Source organism: Crocodylus siamensis, chromosome 4, assembly GCF_052110815.1.
Source record: "Crocodylus siamensis isolate JL-2025a chromosome 4, ASM5211081v1, whole genome shotgun sequence".
Taxonomy (NCBI): Eukaryota; Metazoa; Chordata; order Crocodylia; family Crocodylidae; genus Crocodylus; species Crocodylus siamensis.
The window spans coordinates 54,331,621-54,358,383 of NC_143398.1; the positions used below are offsets into that span (position 1 = coordinate 54,331,621).

The following is a 26,763-nucleotide window of genomic DNA, read 5'->3' on the forward strand; positions in this document are numbered from 1 at the left end:
AAATTGATAACTGGTACCGTGTCTACTGACCACAAATATACAGCTGCATAAAAGAGAAGCATTTTGCTATGTTGAGTTCAGCAATCTTCCTCCCATGGTTGCCTTAGATGCACATTATTGACCTGAATTGCCTTGGCATCAGGCACAATGAGTCATAGTTGAACTCTTGAAAACAAGTGTTCTTTTAACTCAATAGTTAATAATTTAAAGGGAGTGAAGTGATACCTTCTTTTACCTTCAGTTTTGCATGAAGTGAAAAATACCTCACATGGATACAGGTCTGTTTCAATTGACTTGCATATGCCTTCTCTTTAGAAACCTGATATATTCAGGTGTCTTGTTAGCGATCTCTTGACCCAGTAGTTTTGTGGTCCACTCCTGCATATTTCCAGGTTCAGTATAGAACTGGAGTCAAGTGATTTGACCCACCCATGTCAAGGAGGTAAGAGAGTAATGTTACAGAAGTTTCACCCTGGATGGCATACCTGGCAGGGAAAAACAGTACCAAAAGAGCTAAATATTTCTCTTGTTTCAGATGGTTCACAGGAAGTTGATCTACTGAAACTGATTGCTTACCTAGTAGGAGGTCTCTATATGCTCCTTGATATAATTGAAGTATGGTATGAGTCTAAAGACAGTTAAAAGCAAAATGCAGAAAAGTTTCCTTGCTAGAGTGAAAGAGGTGCCCTTCACTCACTCACCACCAAAACTCTAGCTCCACAGGCTGCATCCAGGGAGAAGCTTTCTATATTGGCATTTTCAAAACACAATGCCCGCTTCCCCCCCCTTCCGCCAGCCTCCGGGGGGGGCCCTGCCCGCCGCGGGCGTGTTGGCACCACCCCCCACCCCCCCGCTCCCGGAGGTGGCGTTCTTCGGGTTGGGTTTTGCGCTCGGGAAGACAAAACACAATTGTGTGGTGATAATTCTAGTCATGTATAGTAGTTCTTTAATTTCAGCTTCATTCAGGATTTCTTATTGGCTTTGACATCCAGAAAATGGCAAATATCAAGTTCTGAAATATGTTATAAAAACACAATTTGAAAGCAAAAACTGGTTCTACAAGAAAGTTTTGATATCTCTTATATGACAAAATAGATCATTGAAGCTGTTTGTCTTAAACACAGCTCTTTAAAATGAGCATTAAATTTATAGGGTCCCTACTAGCAGGAAAACTTGAAAAACTGAAAGAATGATTTTGAAGCTGGTGTAAAATGTTTTATTGAATATAAAGAATGATCTAGTAATATTACATTAAAGTATTTAAACTGAAAAGCAACACAATTAATCTTTTACTTGCATTAGAGGAGTATTAAAATCCTATTTTAAAAATTACCACTAATTTTAGTTAAGTGTAGCAATTTGCTAGATGTCTTATACAAAGATTAGCTTCAGTATTAATCTTATGCATGTTAATAGAAGACATCCTACTTGTCATTGAGCTACCTGCCTTGTTGTTCACTTAATTTGATGACTTAAACGTTAAGATTATTGCATTCATTAGATGGAGTTACTTTATCATTGATTTCCATTCTCTTTGTGTAGAGAGCAGAATTATCCTCACTATGTTTTATGTAATCAATTTATATGATAACCTATTGAGTGAAATATGCTGTAAGAAATAGTTGCATGTTCTGTATTCTGGTATTTTATGTTCACTAAAGTTTTGCATTTAAAATATTTTTTTAACTTTAGTAGAGTCTGGTATTTGCAGGAGAATTATGTTAGATTTTTTATGAGGCAGCAGACGTAGCAGTTTGACAGACTGTAGTAAAACTGCTCCAAAAACCAATGTAATGCTAAGTTGTGGATGGGGTAAAAACTGTTCTGTTGGTTGGGGTGAGAGGTACTGTGAATGCAACCAAAGAACATGTTCAATTCCAGCATTTCATACACTGAAAAACAATTATAATATACACTCTTCTCCAGAGAATATCTGGGTCTCACCCTCCCCATCTTAGGGCTCTTAGCTAGTTCAGGCATGTCCCATTGGAGTTTGCAAAGCTGTCGGTAGTAATCTCCTTCTTTTCACAGAGAAGATTGCTGTAGGAATTGTCCTCACCTGAGGTCACAAAGCAGTTTAGCGAGGAGCTGAAGATAACCTATTTTTGACACTGGCCTCTCTTCTGTCTTACTCTCTTCTTGTGAAAAGGTTTATACAAAAAATTTTGTCCAAGACAGCTTGTTATATATGTTGTTGTTAGGGAAAATATTTAATATTAAATCATTTGAAAAGGAAATAACCAGTGAGGTAACTGTGTTAATAGATGAGGTGGCTGTTTATGTTCACCAAGTACAGAGAGGCCTAAGGCGTTTCTGGAGGATTTAAACAAGGTAGGTAAAGCGGCAAGTGGAATTTAACAGCAGAATGAATTCAGCAAATGTAAAATTCTAAAGCTAGCAGAAAGAAAAAACAAATGCCCAAATACATAATGGGAAAAGATTGACTAGGTATTACCATTGCCCATATTGGGGGTTAGCAACTTATGGCCCATGGGCCAAATCCAATCTGCAGAGCTACTGGATGCAGCCTGTGGAGCTAGAGTTTTGGTGGTGTCTGGATGCATGGGCTTTGGGCCACACTGCAGCTGGGTGGCAGGATGCTTTTCTGTGACGTGCCTTGGCTGGGTGGTGCTGGCTGCTGGGTCCCAGTGTTGTCCTGCCTAGGACCCAAGCTGGGCCATTCCAGCTTCCTGCCTCAGAACATAGCTGACCACTAGCCCAATTCAGTTGGGGTGTTAGTGGATCACAGACTCAACATGAGCCAGTAATTTGGTGTAGTTCCCAAAAAGTAAATAAAGCTTGGAGGAATTGTCAAGAGTATAATATTAAAGATATTGGTAGTACTGCTTTATTGAGTACTGTTAATGTCTCAGTAGGAGTATTGTATGTAGGTCTGGCACTGCACTTTATGAAGAAAGCGGAGAAACTAGAGAAGATCCAGCATAGGTGAGGGCAATTATTTGGGCAGGAGGGCTATTTAAAGAGTTTGAGTGAGCTGTCATGGGCTGGGTCAGCACTCCCCTGCCTTCCTCAGCAGCTCACCCAAACTTCCTAAGTGGCTCTGCTCCATGCTGAACCAGGCAGGTGAGATGGGAGTGCAGGTGGACAGGGAGTGACATCCCAGAGTGGGATGGGTGGGCAGGGCTGGGGCTGGGATTGCAGGGCTGTGACAGCACGGGGCCAGGGCAGATCCCTGGTTGCCATTACAGGGACATGCGGACAGTAGATTGCAACTTTGCCGTAGGCCCCAGCTTCGCATTGTCACCGCCCTGCCCACCTGTCCTGCTCCTGGATGCCACTGCTTGCCTTCCTACAGCCTCATCCCATCCACTCAGCTGTGTACCCTGTCTGCACGTGTCCTGCTCCCAACAGGCCAGGGTGCCTGGGCAGCAGGGCCAGTTTCAGCAGCAGTAGCCAGAAGGAGCTGCTGAGGTCAGGATCCTTAGGACAGTGGGACCAGCTGTATGCACCACTGCCTGGGCTGGGTGGGACTGAGGGACCCACCACAGGCTGGACAGTATCCCTTGGCAGGTTAAATCAAACCCGCAATTTGTATTTTGCCTACCCCTGATCCAGAGGCTAACAAAAATGATAAAGGTGTTGGAACAGTAGCCATCTGCAAAAAGGTTCAGAGACCTAGGTATATTTAGTCTGGTGAAAGAGGGATTAAGGTTGGTTGTGGGGAAAGCAATAGCTGTTTTCAAATGCAGTGAAACCTGTTTTAAGATGAAATCACACCAGGCTAGGGAAAAAATTTCTGACCTAGATAGGTTTCCATCTTATAAGGGGAGCAGAGGTGCATGCTCTCCCTGGCACCCTGATAGCCTGCCCTACATCCAGCTGTACCCTACCTGGTACCACTCATCAACAGGCCCCCTGTCTGGCCCTGCTGTTTGGCCTCAGTTGGATGGCAAGGTCTGCACCCCTAGGCAGTTCCTGCTGCCACTTACAGTGAGGTCCCTCACACTGGCAATCTGTGCTGTTTCTGCAGCCAGAGCAGCAAGGGAACAGGGCAGCATGAGTGTGAAGGGGCCACTTATGAGCTGTCTGCCCTTTAAAATTCCAGCCATGTAGGAAGTTGTGGGACCAAGAAGCTGCTTCCCAGTGCTGGGGATCCAGTTTGCTCATATCCAGATGGGTAATGCTAACATCTTGGACATCATGTTTCAGACCCCCAGCCATTCTACTGGAGATTAGGGAGTTTTTCTTGGACTCCTGTGCAGAATCTGATGCTGGTCTTTCCAAGAGGGAGGTTACTGAATTATGGGTCTGAAGTACTGCAGTTCAGATTGTTTAAACGATGAACCCTGGTACAGCTATAATTTCCTGTTTGTCCTCCCAAGCAGGACATAAAAAAATTACCTAATGCTTACTGGCTTTCAGTTTGAAGTGGAATGCATATGGTTGAAACTGCACATCCTTTTATCCTTAATTTCTCCTATTCACAGGTCTGCAAACCCTAATTTTCAAAAGCCCAAAATAATGTAGAGCCACATAAATCATAACGTGCAATAAATAGGGGCACTGATCCTGCTAGCAGATGCAGCCCACATCATCACATTGGGCTGTATTCAAAAGGTTTTTTGCTGCTAGGTGGGCTAGATGGGCTTTTTATTAGCAGTAGTAGTAGTATTGAAATAAAAGCTTAGTTCAGCAGTTCCCAAATGATTGCTACATGCTCCAGTTCCTCTTAGTCCACAATTATGAAGTATGCTATTAATTAACAAGGACTGGAGCTTTACCACACCTTGGTTGCCTAGTGATAACGGTCACTGAGATGATAATTACCTCACAGTAAGTGAAAAAAAACTGGAGCAATGTAGCCCTGATATATTCAGGGGTAAGCTGCCCTAATTTAACTCTGAGGTAAGAACAGGCACAGCAGCTCAACTACAGCAGAGCAATTCAAGTTTAGTGAATCCTTATATTTCATTAATTGTGTGTTGATGAACAGTAACAATGTGAATAGATTTAAAAATAATAGTATTGTTTTAATTAGGGGTGGCATGGAGGGTTTACTGCTCATGAGTGCATGCTGTTTACTCAGTGGTAACTGTTTTGTGAGCCTGCTTCTTTCCTGCAGCAATTGAAGCTAAACCACAGTAACTTTCACCCGGTTTTGTTCAGGGGTAAGTTGCCTGGTTAAACTGGCACTTTTTGTGGAGTAGATGTAAGCAGATAAAATGCTTACAATAAATTCAGCTGCTCCGTATGAAATATCCCTCTTAAAATAGTGAAGTTGTTCATCTGATGGCTCTTGTATGGCTGTGAAATTTTCTGACTGTAAATGATATTGCAACTAGAAAAAAATTGAAAGCTGCTACCTTACATACTGCAAAAACTGGTAGAATCTGTTTAAGATGATTTGTGTATTTCTTCATAGATTTCATAGACATTAGGGCTGGAAGGGACCTTGAAGATCATCAAGTCTAGCCCCCTGCCTCAGGGGCAGGAAGTCAGCTAGGGTCAAAGGACCCAGCAAGATAATTATCCAAACATTTCTTGAATGAGTCCAGAGTAAGTGCCTGCACCACTTCTGGAGGGAGTCTATTCCAGGCCTTGGGGGCTTGGACAGTAAAGAAGTTTTTCCTTATGTCCAGCCTGAAATGGTCATGGAGGAGTTTCTTAGTTTTCTTACCCCTCCCATCCCACAAGTACGTCTCTCTTTTTAAGTTGCAAATGGGTTCACTTGAGGGTGGGAGAGATCAGATACCTTCTTAAACAAATACCTGAGCCAGTGCTGCGTTCATGCTACTATGTGACCAGTCAGTGACCATGCAGTGAGGCCTTTTAAATTATATACAGATTCTGTTGAGGTGTCGATGGATTCAAATGTGGATCTTTTGTATGATTTCCAAACTCTAGCAATAGGAAGGCTTGTAGAGATGCTGTGCTCCTGATAAAGCAGTTCAACTCAGAAAGCAATAGTTAAAGGCTACCTACTGTTTGAAAAATGAACAGTAGATATTTTAACTTCAGTTTTACTTACTGCATACTCCTCTCCTGCACAATTGGCAATGGCAGTATCACTTTTTTATTCTTCTCTCTTTCGTAATGGTAACTGCCTCAGCAAGGAAAGCACACAGATGTTCTGAACTTTTAGTTCCAGAGTAGTTCTGTAAGTCCAGTATTACATATATTCTCAAGTGTCTTAGTGGATTGAGATCTCATTTGGGGGAGGGGGAAGAAAACTATGAAATCTACAAATCACCTTAATCATCTGTATATAGAGGTTGTCATTTCCAGCAGCATAGAGTATATTGTGGGTAATATCCTGGCTCCATAGAAGTCCAAGGCAAAGGTCTCATTAACTTCTATAGAGCTAGGACCTTACCCATATCCTCACCCTGATCATTTTAAATAGAAAGTATCCTAAATAAGATTAGATATAGATGTTGGGTTTTGACTAGTTTGTAATGAACATGCCAGACTAACAGGGTATTTTCAATGATTTGTCTTTTACTCATAGAGAGAAAATGGGATCAGATCTTCTGATCGAAACAGCAAGAAATCCCAAATGTCCGAAGGTAAGTGCAGTTTTTTAAAAAAATGCATAAAACACACTGGTGTAATTAATTATTAGGAACAAATAGCATTCAGTGAAATTTCCATCACTTAAAAAAATCTTACAAAATGTATGCAACACAAAGCAGGGGTGCTCAACCGCTTGCCCATGGGCCAAATACAGCCCCATGAAGCCATCATGTGTGGCCTGCAGAGCTTCCCATGGGACAGGAAGTTTTGGGGGAGGAGGGGTAGCAATAGTGGGCATTAATTTATCCTCCACCCCCCCCCCCCCCGCAAATTCCCAAGCCCCAAGTTGCTGGCTGCAGCCAGGCTACACCCCCACATCTGAATCAAGACCAACCATTGCCTGCCCCCGCCCCCCCCCCCCCAGCTAGCTTGGGGGCAGGCCATGACCCTCCCCCTGCAGGGCCAAACCACACCCCTTTTCCCTGCAGAGCTAGGCCATGGCCCCTTCCCTCCTCAAGGCCAGGTGGGGCTGAGATGCCCACTTTTTCCCCTGCAAAGCCAAGCCATGCTCCCTTTCACTGTGAAACTGGGCTGTACCCATCTTCCCCCCCAGCCAAACCACAACCACTGTTTCTCTGTGGTGCCAGGCCATGCCCCCTCTCTCTCACGAGGCTGGGCCATGCCACATTCCTCTGTGGGAAGGGAGCAGGGGGAGCTGACCTTCAACCCATCCATGTAGTCCAAGGGTGCCCACTGCACCTGTGCTGTGCCAGATTGGGATCTGGCCTGCAGACAAATGGGACCCTGCCCTTCAGGCCTGTGGGAGGGGAAAAATGTGAGCATCATTGGTACAGAGTGTAGTCTCTAAAAAGTATTCATGTAATACAAATTTATGCTAAAAAAAAAATCTTCCATGATACTCCCAAGTCCTTATTGCAGCCAGCTTATACTTTTTACCAGCTATCAGACTGCTTTTGTGTACATTTATATTTTGAGATGATAAAATATTTGCAAATTGAAAATACTTAAATATTCTGGCTTTTCTGGATTCTGCAATAGCTCATCTTAGTGTCCCGTCAGTACTGCCAGGCAGTTTTGCTGGGTAGACTGTGGTGGTTGTTTCTGTGGGTAGTGTGAGAAAACCAGTTGCTCCTTACTTGATGTGCATCACCACATTTTTCTCCAGTCTCTGATTCATGCCCTATAATCTCTGCTCTTTCTGTAGCATATGAAGGGCACCAGTTAATTGGAAGGGCACTGTATCCAACAGCACAAGAGTGAAAGATGAGAAAGAAGGGTGTTTTATTTTTGGCATGTGGTGGGACATGAGGCAGGAGGAGAAATATAATAGCACATGTTTAACAACAGTTTGGTAAATTAACAGGTGTCTTGATGTCATGGTACTATATTCAATGTTTTACTATTAAATGGAAGAAATTCAAAATGTTCTAAACATAGAAACGTGCTCAACTGGCTGCATTCCCATCCCACATCTAAAATGAGCACTTGAGAAGGCTGGAGTGGCATGTTGCATTCGGGGGAGAAGCTGTCCTATATTGATTTGATTTGAAAATTATCTTTGAACTGAGATCTTTGGCTTCCTTCCACTTTCCTCAGTAATAAAATTAAATAGATATGTAATTGGTACTTATTTACAGTAATCACTTTTTAGTGCTGGCAGTGGTGTCAGTCTAAAATAGTGTAGCATAATCAAAATAAAGTGCAACTATATATGGTGCTTTATGCTTTCAACTTTTGTTGAACTCTGTTAGAATTGGGTGCTCAGCACCATGTAGGAGTTTTGCTCTTGACTTCAGTACATAGGCGACGGGTAGAGGGGGTACTGACAGGGCTGTCCCCACCACCAACACCACTGACAGCATCTGCGGGTGCTCAACGTGCCCCTCCCCCTGATAGGGCTGTCCCAGCCACCAGTGCCACTGGCAGTATCTGCGGGAGCTCATCGACACCACTGGCAGCATCCATGGATGCTCCGCTGCCAATGCCGCCGGCAGGATCTGTGGGTGCCCCTCCCAGACTCAAGAGCCACCAGTTGCCCATGCTTCAGTGGGAGCAAAAGCAGATCTTTGGTTTGGGATGCATAGAAATTGTTGTACTTCATCATATGTAGCTTAATAAATTTTCATAGAGAAGTTTTACATATGTTGGCTTTTTGTACTAGTAAAGCTATATTTATTATAATTTATTTGTAATTGTGCAGCTGAAATGGGAGTTAGTACACTTATATCATAACTTAAGCTTTCAAGTGTTTGATGAGTAATACTTTCACAAAAACAAAGGCTACTTGTATGAAGTGATGCACACCCACTTATTTGCTAAGAGCTGCTGTTTTAAACAATGCCAGCCATGCCATGCTATGTGCATCATCACTTAAAGGTTTTTCCTATTCTTAACATAAGCTAGTAAATAGTGATTATTTATGGGTGAGTGTGTCTCTAAAATATGCTGATTTGTTGCATCTGTACTTCCCCTTCCTGAGAAGTATTGCTTTGACTCTCCCACTCAGATTGACTTGCATACTATTTTTTTTGGTAATGGTATTTAAATGTCTTCCTGGAAATTTCTAGGGCTGTCAAGTGTAGGCAATTTTTTCTGCTTCTGGTGATCTTGTGTTTTCTCTCCCTTCTGGTATGCAGCAATTGGATCGCTTTGTTGAAATGCAGTGAATGTTTTTTAGGAGCTTTTTTGTTTTTCTGAAAAAAGGAATTTTCCCACAAGTATAACATGTGGGTATACTTTATTCAGGATTTTCTGAAAGAGTCCTTGATTTTACCATCTAAAAAGATTAAAGGAAAAAAATTGAAGCTTCTGTCATATGTATGTTGTACATCATTCATACTTGTGTACTGCTATTTCCTGACTTTTGAGTGTTGTGCCTTGCAGCTTTGGCTGCCTTTCTTAAAACAGTTTATTTGTATTGATTAAAAATAACATAATACAAGAAACTGGAAAATAATATCCATGTAACAAGTTAAAACTAATAAAACACTTAGTATTTGTGGACTTGTCATTAAAGAGAATACTATTTTGTAATATTTACCTGCTGATTTATTTAAAAAAAAAAAAGAAAAAAAAACTATAATAGTCAAACAGTACTTGAAAATGTCAAGACAGAATAAGCTAAAAACAAAAATGTTTTGTAAGTTCTTACTGCATATAGCATACTCATAAAGAATAGTTCAGTCTACCAAGCTTCTTTTCATTTAAACTTCTTGCTTCCATTTTCTTTTGTCAGCACAGTTGCATCATGGGGTATTTGTGATTTACGGTGCCTCTGAGAGAGAGAGAGAGAGAAAGTACAAGGGCATTCACCACCATATTTACCACTGCATTTCTGCCACCACAGTTCCTACTTAAAATACAAGAAAAAACTGTTTCTGCTGGATGCTATATCAGGGGTAGGCAAAATATGGCCTGTGGGCTGGATCTGGCCTGCCAGGCCATTCTATCCAGCCCGTGGGCCCCTAAAATTTTAGAAAATTAATATTTATCTGCCCCTGGCAGCCTGTCAAAGATGACAGGAACCAGCAGCAGTAGGGCCCAGGGGGAGCCAGTGGCAGGGCTAAGGAGCCACAGCAGCAAGGCCTCCTTGCTCCAAGCTGAAGCCTCTGCCTAGCAGAGCTTTCTGGCCTGGGACCCTGGGGATGTTCCTGCCTTCCTGTGCTGGAGGGAAATTCAGATCGAGGTGTGAGAGGAGAAAGGGGAGGGAAGCAGGGAAAGACCGCATGCCGTTGCCCCAGTCCTCAAGGCTGGGCCAGGGCTGGCCAGCTCCTGTGGTCCTGGTAATAGAGCCGGGAACCACAAGGTGCCAGAGCAGCTGGTGAGTGGACTGGAGGGAGCAGGAAAATGACTGCAGAAGGTGGGGGGAAGGGGCAGTGAGTGGATGCACAGGAGTCCAGCAGTAGCCAGGCAGGAGCGTGGAATCTGCACCAGAGCTCCAGGGCCAGTGCTGGTGGGTCCCAGAGCAGGGCGGCAGGAGCATGGGGCCTGGCCAGCAAGAGCTCTGTGTAGTTGGGCTGGCTCCCCTCTCCCTGCCAGCACAGCCCAGCCCGGCTCCATTGATCCCTGCTGGCCCCCACCAGCACGGACCCCGTGCTCTTTCCCAGCTGTTGCTGCTCTCTGTGTGCCTGCTCACTGCCCCTTCCTCCCACTATCCACAGTCATTTTCCCATTGTCCTGCTCGCTGATGCTGCCACTTCAGTACCACATGGTTCCCGGCTGCAGCACTAGACTGCAGGATTCGGCAGGAATCAGCCCGCCCCCTGCCATTCTCAGCTGGCTCCGTACGGTGCTTACCAGGCTGGTCCAATTCCTGCTGTGTCCTGTGGTCTCGGACATGCAGCTGGGATGTGGTGCCAGTAGCAGACAGGAGGAGAAGTGGCAGTAAGCAGGAGCATGGGGCCTGCACTGGTGCCTTGAGGCTGGGAGCAACAGGAATGCAGAGCCCTGGCTTGGAGGAGCGCTGGCAGGGTCTCTGCTTGCCATGAGGGGGAGGTTTTGCACATAGCCTACCCACCCCTGCCCCCAACACATGCCACAACCCTCCCCAGATCCACCTTATACCCCACACATCCACAGGTACACCCCACGCCTACCAACCCTCCACACATACCCACCTACATCCTCCCCCACACCCCACCCACAATATACAAGAGTAAGACTTCATTTTAAGGTATTATAGTATCACCTGTAAATTACACCACGCACACGCACGCACGCGCACACACACACGCACACACACGCACACACACGCACACACACACACACACACACACACACACACACCCCTCCCTCCCTCCCCCCCCCCAGGACAAACATTTTTTTTTAAATGAAATTAAGGGATGTTGTAGTACATGTTTGATTTTTTTTTTGTTTGGTCTTTTTTTTTTTTAGAATATGATTCAGTATTTTTCTGGTTCTGAGGTGGCAAACCCCCTTGCTAAAAGGAGTACTTATGGGGGACAAGGGGAGGAACTTCTGATGGCAAAGGTCAGGGGTTAGAAGGCAGGACTTCTGATCCCAAGATGGTGACCAGGAGGTGAGCTACCCTTGTGGCCCTCGATGGCTTGCCAAAACTCAGAAAGCGCCCCTCTGCCCAAAATAATTGCCTGCACCTGTGTTATAGTCTCTCTTCCTCCTTGGGGAAGGAGTTATCTCAATATAATGGCTGCTGTTACTGGTTGACGTGGAAGAAGCACTGATGAGCTCCGCAGGCAGCTGCATCCATATTTTACAACCAGGGGGGCAACGGGACATGACTTTAAGACCTTTGAGGATTGAAACAGAAAAAAATCTTGGAAAAAATATCCCACAGAAATCAAGGGTATAACACGTATATTGAATTAAAAGATGGAGTCAAGCTAGTGCTATGAATTGTGTTTTACCTGTTTTACTACATCTTGGTAATATATGGCATACATCACATGATTGCTGCTGTGTTCATATAAAGTAGGACATAGTTTGAACTTGAATGTACCCTCACTTGAGGTAAAGTAGAGAGAAAATCTTACTATTTTTAATGCATTCTAGATGTGTTTAGGGAGCCATCATTTAAAGTATAGCCAAATTATTCTGTTAGAGGATTTCAGAGAGGGCTCTACTGAATGTCCCCATGTGTATATGGTGGTTTGAGCCAACATAAGCAGAACTAAACTAATTCACTCTGAAGTATTTGGTGTCTAGCATTTTTGGTAGCTTTCCTTAAAAATGAGTTCTTGAAATGCCTCTCAAGTTTGGTAATATTCGCTTTACATTTTTATATTCCTTAGTTTCAACATACAGTACAGAAATAAACATAATACAGTGCCTGTTGTGTTACCTACCTGGAAGACTAGGTGTTTTACAAAGTCAGTATCTATATTCACTAGTTCTGGAAGAAAATGCTATTGTTTCCTCTGAAATTTATCTTTTTTTTTCTCCTAAATTCCTAGGTAGCTGCAGTAAGCACCATTGTAAGCAGAGGAACACCACTGAAAGCATTTGTTTTTAGAAACTACAACCACCTTCCAGGTGTCACGTCTCATTATATCGGAGGATGTCAGTATAAATTATGGCAGGCTATTAGAGCATCATCTGCTGCACCAGGTTACTTTCAGGAATGTACACTGGGTAACGACCTTCATCAGGTAAGTTTGAAATAGTATATTCCAATAAATATGCTCTTATGTTGAATTTGGGTAAAATATATATGAATAAAGAAATACCTACTGAAATCAGAATTAAACAGGATAATTTAAATTAGCAAGTAGCAGCAGAGAGAAAGCCCAGGAATATTAGGGAAAGGAAAGCTAATTCTTAGCTTTCCTAGGAATTATACAGCTGTAAATATAAGCATAAAGTACTAGTGTCAACCACGATCCATACACTTGGGTACTTACACTTCTTATTCTAGAAAGAAACATTATATGAGAGTTGCAAATTTCTACAAAGTTCCTGCTTTCAAGTGGTAGTTTAAGTGTTATTTCATTAAGCAGGTGCTATGACTTAGTATTTAACAACAGCATAAAGCAACCTTTTCAGCCCATGGGCTGGAGTGACCCAGCTCAGGTCAGAGGTAGGCAGGTGCAGGACCCATCCACCACTGCTGCTTTCTCTCTGCCATGGCACAGGAAAAGCTGCCACTAGTTCCACAGTATTAAATTGCCAGCCCCTGGCATAAAGTATAAAAAATGTGAATGGATAATAATATGCTACTGTAACTTAATTCCTCCTTAACGAGTGCCAGAACTCTCAAGAGAATTCTGCTTGCTGTCTCCTGAGACTATGTGCTTGTATTATCAGATTGTGCTGCCCTAGCATCTCTTGCAATTTTTCCTTTACTGATTTGTCAGCAGTGTTTATCAGTGGTGATTGAACCGGAGACCTTCAATATCAAAGGCTCTAGAGCTAAAATAAAAATTGGATTACATTATAATTATAGTGAACGCCAACCTTGCATATGGAACAACTACTAGATAAGGGTACAGCACACTTCAGCCAAGAAGTGATACTTAAAGCAGGGCAGGCCACAGCAAGAACTGTATGTTATGCAGGCTGCACCAGGGTGAGCCACAACCCCTTCCCACCCCACCTCATGCGGGCTGCACACCCTGTGGATGTCCTGCCTCCTGCCCCATTACACTGTGCACCCATGACTCTCTCCACCCCTGCACCGTGCACCCACAGCCTCTTTCCCCTCTATACCTCAACTCCCCCAGTACACTGTGCCCACGTAACCCTGGCCTCACCCTCAGCTCCCCATGCTGCAGTATTGCTCCACCCCTTGAGCTGGGGGCAGGAAGTGGCAGCGGGAGCAGATGGGAGACTCCACTTGCAGTTGAAACACTTCGGGAGTGCATTGTCTGTGCACAATTTGAAGGCTGCCAGTTGGACAGTGACTTAGACTAGTCTCTTATTTTCCCAGCAAGTTACATTAGTGTCATTTCTTGCAAACTTCTCTGTAAAGATCCATCATATAACTTCTCTGAATGATGAATACAGAAGGATCAGTCTGTAAATAATTGAATCATGTATCTTTTTTTAATAGAAATGAATATTTTATTTAGCATATTAGGAGGGAAAAGTAATATAGAATAACACTGAGGAAAAAAAAACAAATTTTAGATTGAATCTAAAAAGAATTTATATAATTTCTCATGGTGAGGAAGAGTTTTGCTGTGGAATAACCTCCTAAAGTGCTAAAAGCCTAGGCTCTTTACAAGTTTTCTAACTGTATTGTGTGAAACAAGTCCTGAGTGTAATTACACAAAACTAAATGTGTTCGTGGTAACTGCAGAACTTGTATACATTTATAAATTTTCCACGTACGGAATCTGATTATTGGGGGGTCATTTTATAATCAGAATTGGCTTATGTTCAAATAAATACAGTAGGTAGAGACCTACCAAACTTGCAGTAATGCAATATTTGCAGAAATCATAAATTTGGTAGGTCCCCTGTGAAAAAGCATGGGGACCACAAAAAAGCTGAAAAATGTCCAGCTGGGAGGGAGGAAGGAAAGGGAAACAGAGGCGGGAAGCCCTGGCATCATGAAGCCCTGGGGGGCAGGGGCAGGGAATTTTGTAGAGGAGTCCCCATGCCTGTGGCCAAGGGGCTCCAATAGTCCTGCCCTTCCCCAGAGATTGACAGATGGCCACCTGGAATAAATCTCTGGGCAGGGGGGAGATTTCTGGGGCCCTGTAGCCAATCAGAGGCATAGGGCGACCCACTACGCTCCACCACAAAAATGGTGACATGCGCAGCAACCATAAAATTGGGGGCAGGGCAGCCCCTGTGAATTAGTTAAGTCCCTAAAAATAGGACTTGAGTGTTACCAAATTTATTTCACTGGAGTTTTTCAACTGAGTGCTGACCAGGTGCCTATCTACACATGCTCCAATGTTCCAGTTAGAGCACATCGGAGCAAACTTAATTTAATCAAATCCGCTGAAGCGTTCGAGTTAGAATGCTCCAGTGTCCTGGTGCATCTCACGTATTTAGCATTCTTTGTTTAAAATGGTGGCACTTTAACTACGTCTTGTTGAACAAGCTTTAGTTAAAGCACCCCCACTGCTATTTAGAAACATAGGGTGCTGAATAAATGAATTTTAATTAACGCAGCTCCCAATAGCCACTGTAATTAAAACTTCCCTTCCCACCACCCTGGAGCATGTGTATAGGTTTTCTTTTTTTAATCGCATCTCTTGTATATTGTTGAATATTCATAGGAATAAAGTGACTCACTGCATATCCCTACCCATGACTCATTACATGTCCCTACAGAATTATTTCTTATTACTCTATATTTTGTCCATTCAGTCCAGTTTTAAATGTCAAGAAGTCGGATTTTATTAACTCATTTCAAGTGTTTGATAAATTTTGTAGTTAGGGAAAATATATTAAAACTTCATAAACGGCATAACTTTGCAATTTAAGCCATTATTTTTCAAGTATGAATATTGACAAGCAGCTGGCTTACTATAATCAGCAATATAAACTATTGGCTACTAGACATTTCTGTGTAGTTTTTTCTTTTCCAAGTTTTTCTATATGGGGAAGTTGTTTGTACCAAATCAACCAACCCTGAGAATTCTTCTGTTTTAATGCATTGCTTTGTCATTTGCATTTTAAGGTCATTTCTCTTATGCAGTGGGTTTTATGTGGCATAGCACATGCACATTTTTCGTAAGTGCAATTGAGCATGGGAAGAGGAGAAAAATTTAGGGCTTTTTATTTTAAAAAATTAAACATAACAGGCATACATGTCATGCTTATTCCCACTTAAGAACTCCTTGAGACCTAGCTGTTTTGTCATCTTCTATCTCGGTGGTTCTCAAACTTTTTGAACTGGAGGCACCCCACTATAACTTTTGTGAATTGAGTGGCACCCAGTTTTAAAAACTAATTTATATATTATACTGCTTACCTCCTTGCAGGGTGGGACAGATGGTGGGGGGCAGGGGGGAGAGTTCAAGGTAAGAAATCATCCAGATGGGGACAAAACTGAGCCTGCACTTACCTGCTTCTCAATTCACACCTCACTTCTCTTCAAACCACCCTTCAAAGGATCTGGTGGCACCCAAGGTACCTCAGCACCAAGTTTGAGAATCACTGTTCTGCCTGGCCCAGGAGGACTGGAAAAGGTCTCAGTCTTTGGAGGACTTGCAAGCTTAACTCCATGAATGGGTTACTGTTAAGCTGTGTAAATAACTTTTTCATCTTCTCACTTTTCCTCCTGCTCTTTTTTTTTGCTGGAAAGCATTGTTTACATCAAAGACTGTATAGCTTCTACATCAAAGACTATGTAGAACCAAAATCTGTATGTGTAGCATTTTTTTTCTTTTTAAGAATATTTAGGCTGATACAGGCTGCTTTTTAATACCTTAAGGCAGCAGCTGGCAACCTTTTCAAGTTGCAGACCAGAATGGCCAAGCTTGGGGCAGAGGCAGGCAGGAGGGAATGCACTAGAATATAAGAAACATAGGAAATACCATACTGGGTCAGACCAATGGTCCATTTATCTCAGTATGCTCTCTCCAGCAATGGCAGAAGTGGATGCTTTAGAGGGAGAACATCTCTGGAGTGAACCATCCCCTATTCAGTACGCTTCCTAGCATCCACCATTAGTTAGAGATGCCAGAGAAAACATCTCCAGCCATTTTCTGTTCGTTAGCCATTGACAGATTTGTCATCCAAACTTATCCAGTCCCTTTTTTAACCTGGCTATTTTATCTGCTTCCACAACCCCCAGAAAAATTAATCCGATAGGTTAACTATATGTTGCTTTAAAAAGTACGTTCTCATGTTAGTTTTAAACCTATTACCTACTCATTTCAGCAAGTTCCCCCTACTTCTAGTATTCTGGGACTTGATGAACAACAATTCCCTGTCCACTTGGTTCACCGAGTCCCAGAATACTAGAAGTAGGGGGAAGAGATGACCAAGGGTGTCCACTTGGTTCACACCCTTCATGATTTTATTGATCTCTATCATATCCCCCCTCAGCCTTCTTCTTTCTAAACTGAAGACTCCTAGCCTTTTATTCTCTCTTGGTATGGCAGCTGCTCCAGGCTCCTGATCATCATAGTTGCCCTTCTCTTTGCCTTTTCTAATTCTGCTACATCCTTATTGAGATGTGGAGACTAGAACGGCACACGGTATTCAAGATGTGGGCTTACAGTCAATTTATATAATGTCATTTTATTTTCAGGTCCCTTCTTAATAAAGCCCAACATTTTTATTAGGTTTTTTGGTGGCTGGTGCACATTAAGCTGACACTTTTAAAGAGCTATCTACAGTGACTCCAAGGTGTCTTTTGCAGGAGCATTGGGGAAAGCTCCCTGTCTCTGAATGCTGCCAAATCCCCACATCCCTGGGTGGCATCAAATGTCTTTGCAGGTCATAGGTTGTTGATCCCTGTTTTAAGGTCACTGCATGCCATTCTGGCAGTACATAAAGTACACAATAGTTTTGTTATACTCTAAAGTTTCTTTTCACTTCCAGAGAGCTAGCGTCGTGAAAAATCAGTCCGGTATCTTCAAGTACATAAGAGCAATTAGCCTATTTGCCTTTTCCCCCCCTCTGCTCTCATCTCTGTTCTTTCTTTACTGGTTCCTGTGCTTATAAAGACTTCCCAATTCCATTTAGCAGAGTTGCTTTTTCGTTCTCATTCATCTGTCTCCAGGAACTTTAATTGGTTTCATTATAATTAGGAAGCAAAGGGAAGGATGTGATAAGCGAGATACTGAATAATTCCCACTTCTAGGTTTCCCAATCTTTAAGTATAAGGCTTCTTGAACAGGCATAGTTTTTGTTTGTTTGTTATACATCCATCTATTTTAATTCTGTTGGAAAGACTTTATGTTGTAAATTGTATAGTTAATACCTTGCGGAGCTCAGATTTTTTCTGTAGATTTTCAGTTTATAGTAATATTTGTGTTGCTCCACAATGAAATACCAGTTAAGTTCAGCTTTGTATTTAGAAAAGAGTAATATATGGGAATTTGTTCCCTGGGTTTTTAGTCTTGGGGACTGAAAGGGATTATTTAAGAACAAAATGTATCGTTTTGTCAGCTGGTTATACCTTCATTACTGAATGCAAAGACAGTGTTAGACAGTTGACCTAACTTTAGAGTACAAGGATAAGTGTGAAAATAATTTATTCTGACATTTCCAAATTGTAGGTTTTCATAGGTGGTTGGCCTGTTCACTGATGTCTACCATTTCTTTCACTGATGTTGTCTGGCCTGTGTTGAAATGCTAGTCCTATCTAGAGCAGAGAGAAATAGCTGGATGGGTGGAGCATGTTTTGTCAATATTTGGAAGGGCTTTAAAATTTATTAAGCTAATGATCTCTTAGCAATTATTCTGAAAGAGTTAAATTTGAGAAAGTACGCCCTGACGTTATAATATGAATAAATGTTATTCCAGTTTGTTGATATAATATCAGCTGCTGTAAAGTTTTTTTTGTAAATTATTTGTAAAAGAGCTCACAAAAAACAAACACCATTTACATTCATTCAGTCAGTCATGCCATGCTGTCTTGTTCTGCTCTACCAAGTAGGAAAAACAGTGCAGCTGTTAGCAGATGAAGGGATGAGGATTAATATTCTTTGTGGCTCAAACGAGGCACACATTATCATTAAAGGGATTTAATCTCAGATGCATTCTTCAGTAGGAACCATGCCGTCGAGGGAGACCAAATGATGATGTCAAGATGTGGAAGTTTGTGTGTATATGGTGCATATCTAGAGTATCTTATCTGAAACCGCATCTGTGGTTTATTAACCTCTCCCAGCTGTGCTGTCACCTGTGAATTTTTTTTTCTTCACTTCCTTCAGAGGGGGAAGTTATTTCTTACAGTCTCTCCTCTTATTTTATAGTGTGACAAGCACTCCATCCAGGTTATTTAGTAATGTCACTTAAGTATGCTGTATGGTATGGTGAGCAAATTGCCAATTAAATAATAAAGGCGTCTAAGATTCAACAGAAATCATTATGTACACTTCATTTGGTAGGTTACACAGGAAGAACTAAACTTGTAACACAGGATTAATTTTAAAAAATTAAAGCAGTAAAATATCTCTCATAGCTCAAAGTATGTTCATGTTAGTATGACACTTTCTCCCTAGCATTTCTCTTCAAATTTCTCATTGTGGCACTACTCCATTATAACTTTTACTATTAAAACATTAATGGCTAGCTCTCCATGAGTGCTCCCATAACTACATTGTCTAGGTCTTTTTTTTTTTTTTTTTTTTGGAGTTAGATAGCAGGGTGGTTAAATTGCTAACAGAGAGTTGACTGCCGTAAACATTGGTGGAACCTCATCTGTGAAGGTGGAATAATGGGGAAAAAGAAGAAACAGCTTAGAGGTAATTGAAAATGCAGCCCTCTAATACAGAAAATTAAAAAGATCAAACTAATGCACTGTACTACCCGAAGTTCTACTGTCAGTTTTTAAATTGAACTGGTTAGAGGTTTCCAAACAAAGTTTTTCTTAATAACTTCCTTTCCCAACTGGTTTAAAATTGGCAGATTTTTTAAGTATGCTCTGGAGTGCCTCCTAATAGACACAAAATTTAGATCACCTTGGAGTTCTTTATACTTATGGGGTATGCCGTGGCCAGGCATGTGCTTATACAGGCAGTTTGTAAGAACTAAATGCATTTTAAAACACAGCCCCAAGTATTTATTATCTTTTTGTTAGAGGTGCACCAGTAGAGATTTTGAGGGCCGATACCAATAGCCAGTTTTTAAGGAGGGATATCGGGCAATACTGATCTGATTTCTGATACACAGCCTGGCAACTTGAAGAGCTGCATGCAGTTGGTGAGTCTGGTGGAAAAGGGAGAGGAGAGGGAAGAGGTGTGGGGTGGCAGATCAAGGCCCCTGCAGTGAGGGAGCGAGTGAGACTGGGACAGGCGCTGCCCAGCCAGGGCAGGGTACACAAAAGAGCTACGGCTTATCTGGGAGGTACGGGGTTGGGGTGGCAGCTCCCACCACTACACACACCTCAGGAGGGCATGGGGGGCCCTACAGATCTATGTGGGGCAGGGCAGGCTGCCACTGTGGGCTGGGCCAGGACTCTTCCCTGCACAGAGGGGGCTGGGCCATGCTGTGCTTGGGATGGGCGGCAGTGGTGCTGGGAAGAAGCCACCCCAAAATTTGCTGTAGCCCCCTGATAGTTGCCTCTCAGCACTGCCACCTGCCCCGAGCGCAGTCTGGCCCAAGCCTCCAGCTGCACTGCGGCAGCCCACCCCACCCCACCCCATGCAGATCTGGGGGCTTACACCTGCCTCTTCCCTCTCCCCCCCGCACCCTCCCAAGGTGCACACAGTGGCGGGAACCTCCCTCCTCCCCACCCCCACCCCTTCCGAACTAGCTGCAGCTCCATCCCCCACCCCACCCCAGCTGGGCAGCATCTGCCCCAGCTGCACTCCCACTCCCTCCCTCACTGCCTTTATCTGCCCCCATGCCCTTTCCCTCCCCTCCTACCACCACAAGAGACTTACCAGCTGCATACGGCTCTCCAAGATGCCAGGCTGTGCTCCTAGCTGCCTACATGCTGCGCTGTAGCTGCATGCATGCACAGGGTATTTATTGGTCACATCAGGCCAGTTTTCGATACAGTCCATTTTCTTTATATCTGTGCTGATCCAGTATCGGACCAATGTATCAGCGCACCTCACTTTTTGTCTCTGCCTGTTTGTTGCCGCATGTACTTTCCCACAAGTACTTTCCCACCATGGTCTTTAGGACTTGGAGAAGGAAAAATTCACCAGATGGGCCAAGTATGTGCATATGTATAAAATATGATTTGGTATGCATTCTAGGGAGGATTGAGCGAATGGGTTGTTATGTATCACATGTCTGGGTGACACCTGTTGCAATCCTAGTTGTTGGTTTGTAGGGAATTTTTGATGTTATGAAAGTATTTTCCTCAGATTTTTGAATTTCTAAAAATGTGTTGATGCTGATTTGTCCAGCTTATTATTCAGTACAAGGCAACCTAGTGAAGGCAGGCAAAGGTGGTGCTAAAACTTGAGTCTATTCATCCATATCAGTGGGATTAATATGATGTCACAGCTTTAAAGTTGGAAAGTCCCACTGTTTCTCTTCCAGCACCTTTGCAAAGTCTCCGCCTGAAGAGCAGCTTCAGTTAGTGAGCCATGTAGCCAATCTGAACCTCTGCTATAATATTCTAGACTTAAATGTCATCTGTTATGAAAAGAGAAAAAGGTTCCATTGGGGACTCCTCTCCATGATACGCGAAACCATCTGGAAATAAAAGGCAGATCTTTCCAAACTGAATGCAAATCAGTGTTACAGAGAGAGATAGTGAATGCCTGTGCCACTTTACCACATAACATGGATTCGTGGTTTTCACTGCTGGTAAAAACCCAAGGTTATTAGTCAGACCCACATAGCAACAGACTAACTGTCAACACTTCCCCTCTGGGAGTATTTATTGCTATCTGTAACATACAGTAATCCGACTTGTGCTCAAGAAACAATCACTTAATGCTGTCAGCCATGTCTACTACTATCCAGTCATCTTCTCTTTACTGGCTAGAAAATGATTTTAGATGCAGAAACCTGGTTACAGTGATATTTGTCCTTGTCCCCACATTCAGTATCATCAACCTTCCTGAAAACTGAGGCAAAAAACTAATTTCGTGTGTTTAATCATGCCTAGATTAAAAGTAATCCTGACCCCGTCCTCATGGTACAACACTGACACTTCCTCTTTGTTTTTTAATATGAGTAGAGAATCTTTTAATATTTTCAGTATCCTTTGTAAGTTCTGACACAGCTTAACTTCAGTAATTGTCACTTAACCCCCGCACTTTCTGACCTTCAAGCTATAACTTTCTTTATCCACTTCTTTTTTTCCCTTGCTTATTCCTGATACCTTTTTTGGGGGGTGGGTATTCATCCATTCTGGCCTAGAGCCCTTCTCTACAAGTTTTTTCACCTTAATTTGGAATGCATATGCCAAGTAGGCTTGATAATTTTGACACACATTCTAAGCCATCTCTGTGTTCAAGTTCATGAATTCCTCAGTTCACTTGACTTCAGTAACCAGTTTCCTTAACTTTCCTAAAGGTGCCCTTCTGATATAAAACTAACATACAAGGTACCAAGCTAGTTTTGTTTCTTTCTATTTATCTTAAACTAAATCATAGATTCATAGTTGGTAGGGTCAGAAGGGACTTGAGCTGATCATCTAGTCTGACCCCCTGGCATAGCAGGAAAGTGTACTGGGGTCAAACAACCCCGGCGAGGTGTTCATCTAGCCTCCTCTTAAAGACCCCCAGGGTAGGAGCCAGCACCACTTCGCTTGGAAGTTGGTTCCAGATCCTAGCTGCCCTGACAGTGAAGACGTGCCTCCTGATATCTAGCCTGAATCTACCCTCTGCCAGCTTGTGACCATTATTCCTGGTCACTCCTGGTAGTACTGGGGGGAACAGGGACTCTCCCAATGCCTGCTGGTCCCCTCTGACTAGTTTGTAACAGGCCACTAGATCCCCCCTCAGCCTTCTCTTGTGGAGGCTGAACAGGTTCATGTCCCGTAGCCTCTCCTTGTAGGGTCTGCCCTGCTGCCCCCCGATCATGCGAGTGGCCCTCCTCTAGACCCTCTCCATGTTATCCACATCCCTCTTGAAGTGCGGCGCCCAGAACTTGATGCAGTACTCCAGCTGCGGCCTTACCGGTGCCGCATAGAGGGGGAGGATCATCTCCTTGGATCTGCTTGAGATGCATCTGTGGATGCATGACAAGGTGTAGTTGGCCTTCCAGACTGCATCCCCATACTGCCAGCCCATATTCATCTTGGCATCAATAATGACTCCAAGATCCTTTTCTGCCTCTGCACTGACAAGAAGGGAGTTCCCCAGCCTGTAGGTATGGGGCTGGTTCTTCCTCCCCAGGTGCATCACCTTGCACTTGTTGGTGTTGAAACCCATCCTGTTCTCATCTGCCCACCCCTGTAACCTGTCTAGGTCTGATTGTAGCCTATTCCTCCCATCTAGCATGCCCACATCTTAGTGTTGTCAGCAAATTTGAACAGGGTGCATTTTACCCCCTTGTCCAAGTCACTGATGAAGATGTTGAACAGTGCAGGCCTGAGGACCGAGCCCTGGGGGACCCCACTGCCCACATCCCTCCAGGTAAAAAATGACCCATCCACCACCACTCTCTGGGTGCGGCCCTCCAGCGAGTTGGCAACCCATTTGACTGTGTAGGTGTCGACACCACAGTCCCCTAGTTTCTTAATGAGAACAGGGTGAGAGACAGTGTCAAAGGCCTTCCAAAAGTCCAGAAAGACTATGTCCACTGCTACCCCTGCATCTAAGGATTTGGTGACCTGGTCGTAGAAGGTCACCAGGTTGGTCTGACAGGACCTGCCTCTAATGAACTCATGTTGTTTTCCCCTAAGCATAACTTCCCCCGCTGGCCCCTCATGGACATGTGCCAGAATAATTCTCTCAAAAAGCTTATCCCAGGATCGAAGTAAGACTAACTGGCCTATAGTTCCCCGGGTCCTCCTTCCTCCCTTTTTTGAAGACCTCATTGGCCCTCTTCCAGTCCTCTGGCGCCACACCAGAGCACCACGAGTGCTCGTAAAGCCATGCCGGGGGTCCTGCAGTGACCTCAGCTAATTCCCTCAGCACTCTGGGGTGGAGATTGTCTGGACCAGCTGATTTAAATATGTCCCGTCCCTCCAAAAGTTCCCTGACTAGATCCTCACTGACCCTTGGCCTGGATCCACCTCCCCTGGGGCCTGAGTGGGGTCCGTCCGGTGTGGGGGCTGATCCAGTCCCTGCTTAGAAAAATGGAGGCAAAGAAGTTGTTAAATAGGTTAGCTTTGTCATCTGGTGTGACAACCAGATTTCCTAGCGTGTCTTGCAGGGGCCCCACGTTACCTGGTACCTTCTTTTTGCCCCCTATGTATTTAAAAAAGGACTTCTTGTTGTCCTTGATCCAGGTAGCTAGTCCCAATTCCATCTCTGCCTTGGCCTTCCTGACTGCCCCCCTGGAGCCCTGAGCACCCACAGTATAGTCCTCTCTGGTGATGGCCCCTCCCTTCCGTTGCATGTACGCCTCCCTTTTAGCTAGGAGACATTCCCGGATGCTTTTGGTGAGCCTTGGGGGCTTTTGCTCCCTCCTGCCCCCTTTGATCCATGTTGGGATTACCTCCCTTTGGGCTTGGAGGATAGTCTCCTTAGGAAGTGACCACTCTTCTTGGACACCTGGCTCCCCTCCCCTCCAGGATATCAGTGCCTCCCTGACTATTCTCCTTAGCTCATTGAAGTCCGCCCTCCTGAAGTCTATCAATGCATGCTGATTGCCTAGTTATTCTGTAATGACACAGTTCCCAGTAGTAGTTATCTCTGTACTGTTACTGTGAGAGATCTCTCTGTATTTACACTTGACACTTCGGGAATATAGCAGACCCTGAAAGCTATTACAGTTGCACTCCTTTTACTATCCTTCCCATAGTGATTTGGACTTAGACTGACTGACTTTCACTAAACTGTCACTTCTTATTTTTGTAATATACCAGGTCATATATCTTCAGTGTTATCCCACCATGCTTATCTGTATTCCACTTTTCCTAAACACCAGTTACCCTTCAATATTGTATTTCAGTCCTGATTGTTATTCTACTAAGTATCTGTTTTCCCTGTAGAATCTACTCTTACATGCTATACTGTAGTTGTAATTTTCCTTTTTACTTAGACTTCTTATGTTAATGTACGAACATCTGTTTCTTTCTGATTTTCATTCAGTTTTCTAGCAAAATCAGCTATACTCATACTTGACTTACTGTTCTTCTCAATAGTAGTCTTTCTATTTGTTTTCCTACCCTGGCTTTCCTCTTTCTATTATTGTCTCTTATTCTTCTAATTGATTGCCCCCTGCTGGACAGCTAAAATCGCAAATGGAGGCTACAGGAGTCTCTCCCAACCTTATGTCTATGCTTTTGTTTCACAGTTATCAGTTCTTATCAGTTACCATATTTCACAATGTACAAGTCAAAGTTTGAAGCCCAATTTTTAACTGTAAAAAACTCAACCTTGACTTACACACCATACCCCATGAGCAGTGTTGGGCTTGGTGTTCAGTTGGTGTGGTACAGGCAGCACTGCTTGCAGGGGGCAGGTCTGGGCTTGGTGCTTGGCTGGCGCAACCCCATCCCCTGTGAGCAGCGCTGCCTGGGCTGGACCAGCACCGCTTGCACAGTCTGGGGCTGCATCAGCCAAGTGCCAAGCCCAGGGCTGCTTGCAGGGGATGAAGCTGTAAACCCAGCCCCATCCCCTGCGAGCAGTGCCGAGCTTTATTCTCAGCAGCACCACTTGCAGTAGACAGGCCAGGCTCAGTTCTTGGCTGATGCAGCCCCATCTCCTGCGAGCCTGGTGCTGCTCGCAGGATGGGGCCACACAAGCCGAGCCTGGCCCCATCCCCATCCTTGTTGCTTGCAAGCAGCATGCCCCCAGCTGAGTCCCGAGCCGGTGCCACTCACAGGGAACAGGGCCAGGCTTGGCACTCAGCTGGCATGTCCCCATCCCTTGTGAGCAACACCCAGCTCACAGTGTGTGGGGCCACAACAGCTGAGCACTGAGCCTGGCTCTGTCTGCAGTGAGCGGCGCTACTGAGTGCTGAACCCAGCATCACTCACAGGGGCTGGGGCAGGGCTCTGCAGCATTGTTCTCAGTGGATGGGGCTGGGCTCAGTGCTCAGCTGGCATAGCCCAGGCAGTGCTGCTCGCAGAAGATAGGGCCATACCACCCAAGCGCTAAGCACAGCCCTGACTTATACACCGTGCCTATCAAAATCTTGACTTCTTGCATCAAAAGACTGGGGTCAACCCATACGCTACTCAACCCATAAGCTACGTCAACCTGTGAAATATGATACATAAGTCTTTGGGACCAGGGCAGGTACCATACATACTCAGGTGAATTCCTGAATAGTTAGATGTTGCATCTAACGATTCGTCACTCCCCCAGCCCCTGAGCTATTTTTTGTTTTATTTTTATTTTCCCACTTTCACCTCCTGTATGTGATGAAAGAATTTTTTTGAAGCTCTAAGTTTCAGCCTTTTATTAATGTCTTTCACAGATTTATGTTTTCATCCTCAGTCCATTCCAGTAGGCATCTATCAGCCTTGTTTGTCTTAGCACAAAAGATAGTCAGTGGACTTTTCCCTCACTCACATCAGGATCTTTCTGGCCTCATGTCCATATCTCCAATTCTTAGTCCTGTCAGACAGTACACTTTCCACTGCTCACTGGATCAGTTGCATCACACAAGCACCATGTTCCTGGAAGAAATTGCCTACAGTTTAAAATGAGAAGAAGAAAAAATGCTCTTGGTTCTCCCTGATGATTGTGGGTATTTTTTAATAAGCTACTTCATTAATAGTGTATCTAAACCCATTGTACCGATGCGGGGTTTTAATATGTTGCATAATGAAAAACTTCTATTTCCATCATGCTAAATCTGGCTGTAAGGATCATGAAACACTTTTACCCTAATAATAGGATCCAGACTACATTAGCAGCTGTCATGTGTGTGGGTGTCTTTGGACATGATGACAGACTCCCAGACAGCAAAATGCACTATAAAATGTATTAAACATCTTTCTTCGTATGGGAATTGCAGAGTATCTAGCACAGGATTTTATAGCATAAGTGCATATGTAAAGTTTTGATGTAATAATACCTCAGGGGTGGTGCATGCCCTAACTCAAGTTTTAACTAAGATTTTTTTTTTTAAGAAGTG

At 43.8% G+C, this 26,763-nt stretch overlaps 1 protein-coding gene across 1 annotated transcript in view; it reads left to right on the forward strand.

Annotated features, from left to right (window-relative positions):
- PNPLA8 (patatin like domain 8, phospholipase A2) overlaps positions 1-26,763 on the forward strand; it is a 75,010-nt gene that overhangs the window by 18,302 nt on the left and 29,945 nt on the right. Inside the window, exons 7-8 of the mRNA XM_090042302.1 lie at positions 6,470-6,527; positions 12,426-12,620. Coding sequence (XP_089898428.1) covers positions 6,470-6,527; positions 12,426-12,620 — 253 coding nt within the window. The remainder of the gene's footprint in view (positions 1-6,469; positions 6,528-12,425; positions 12,621-26,763) is intronic.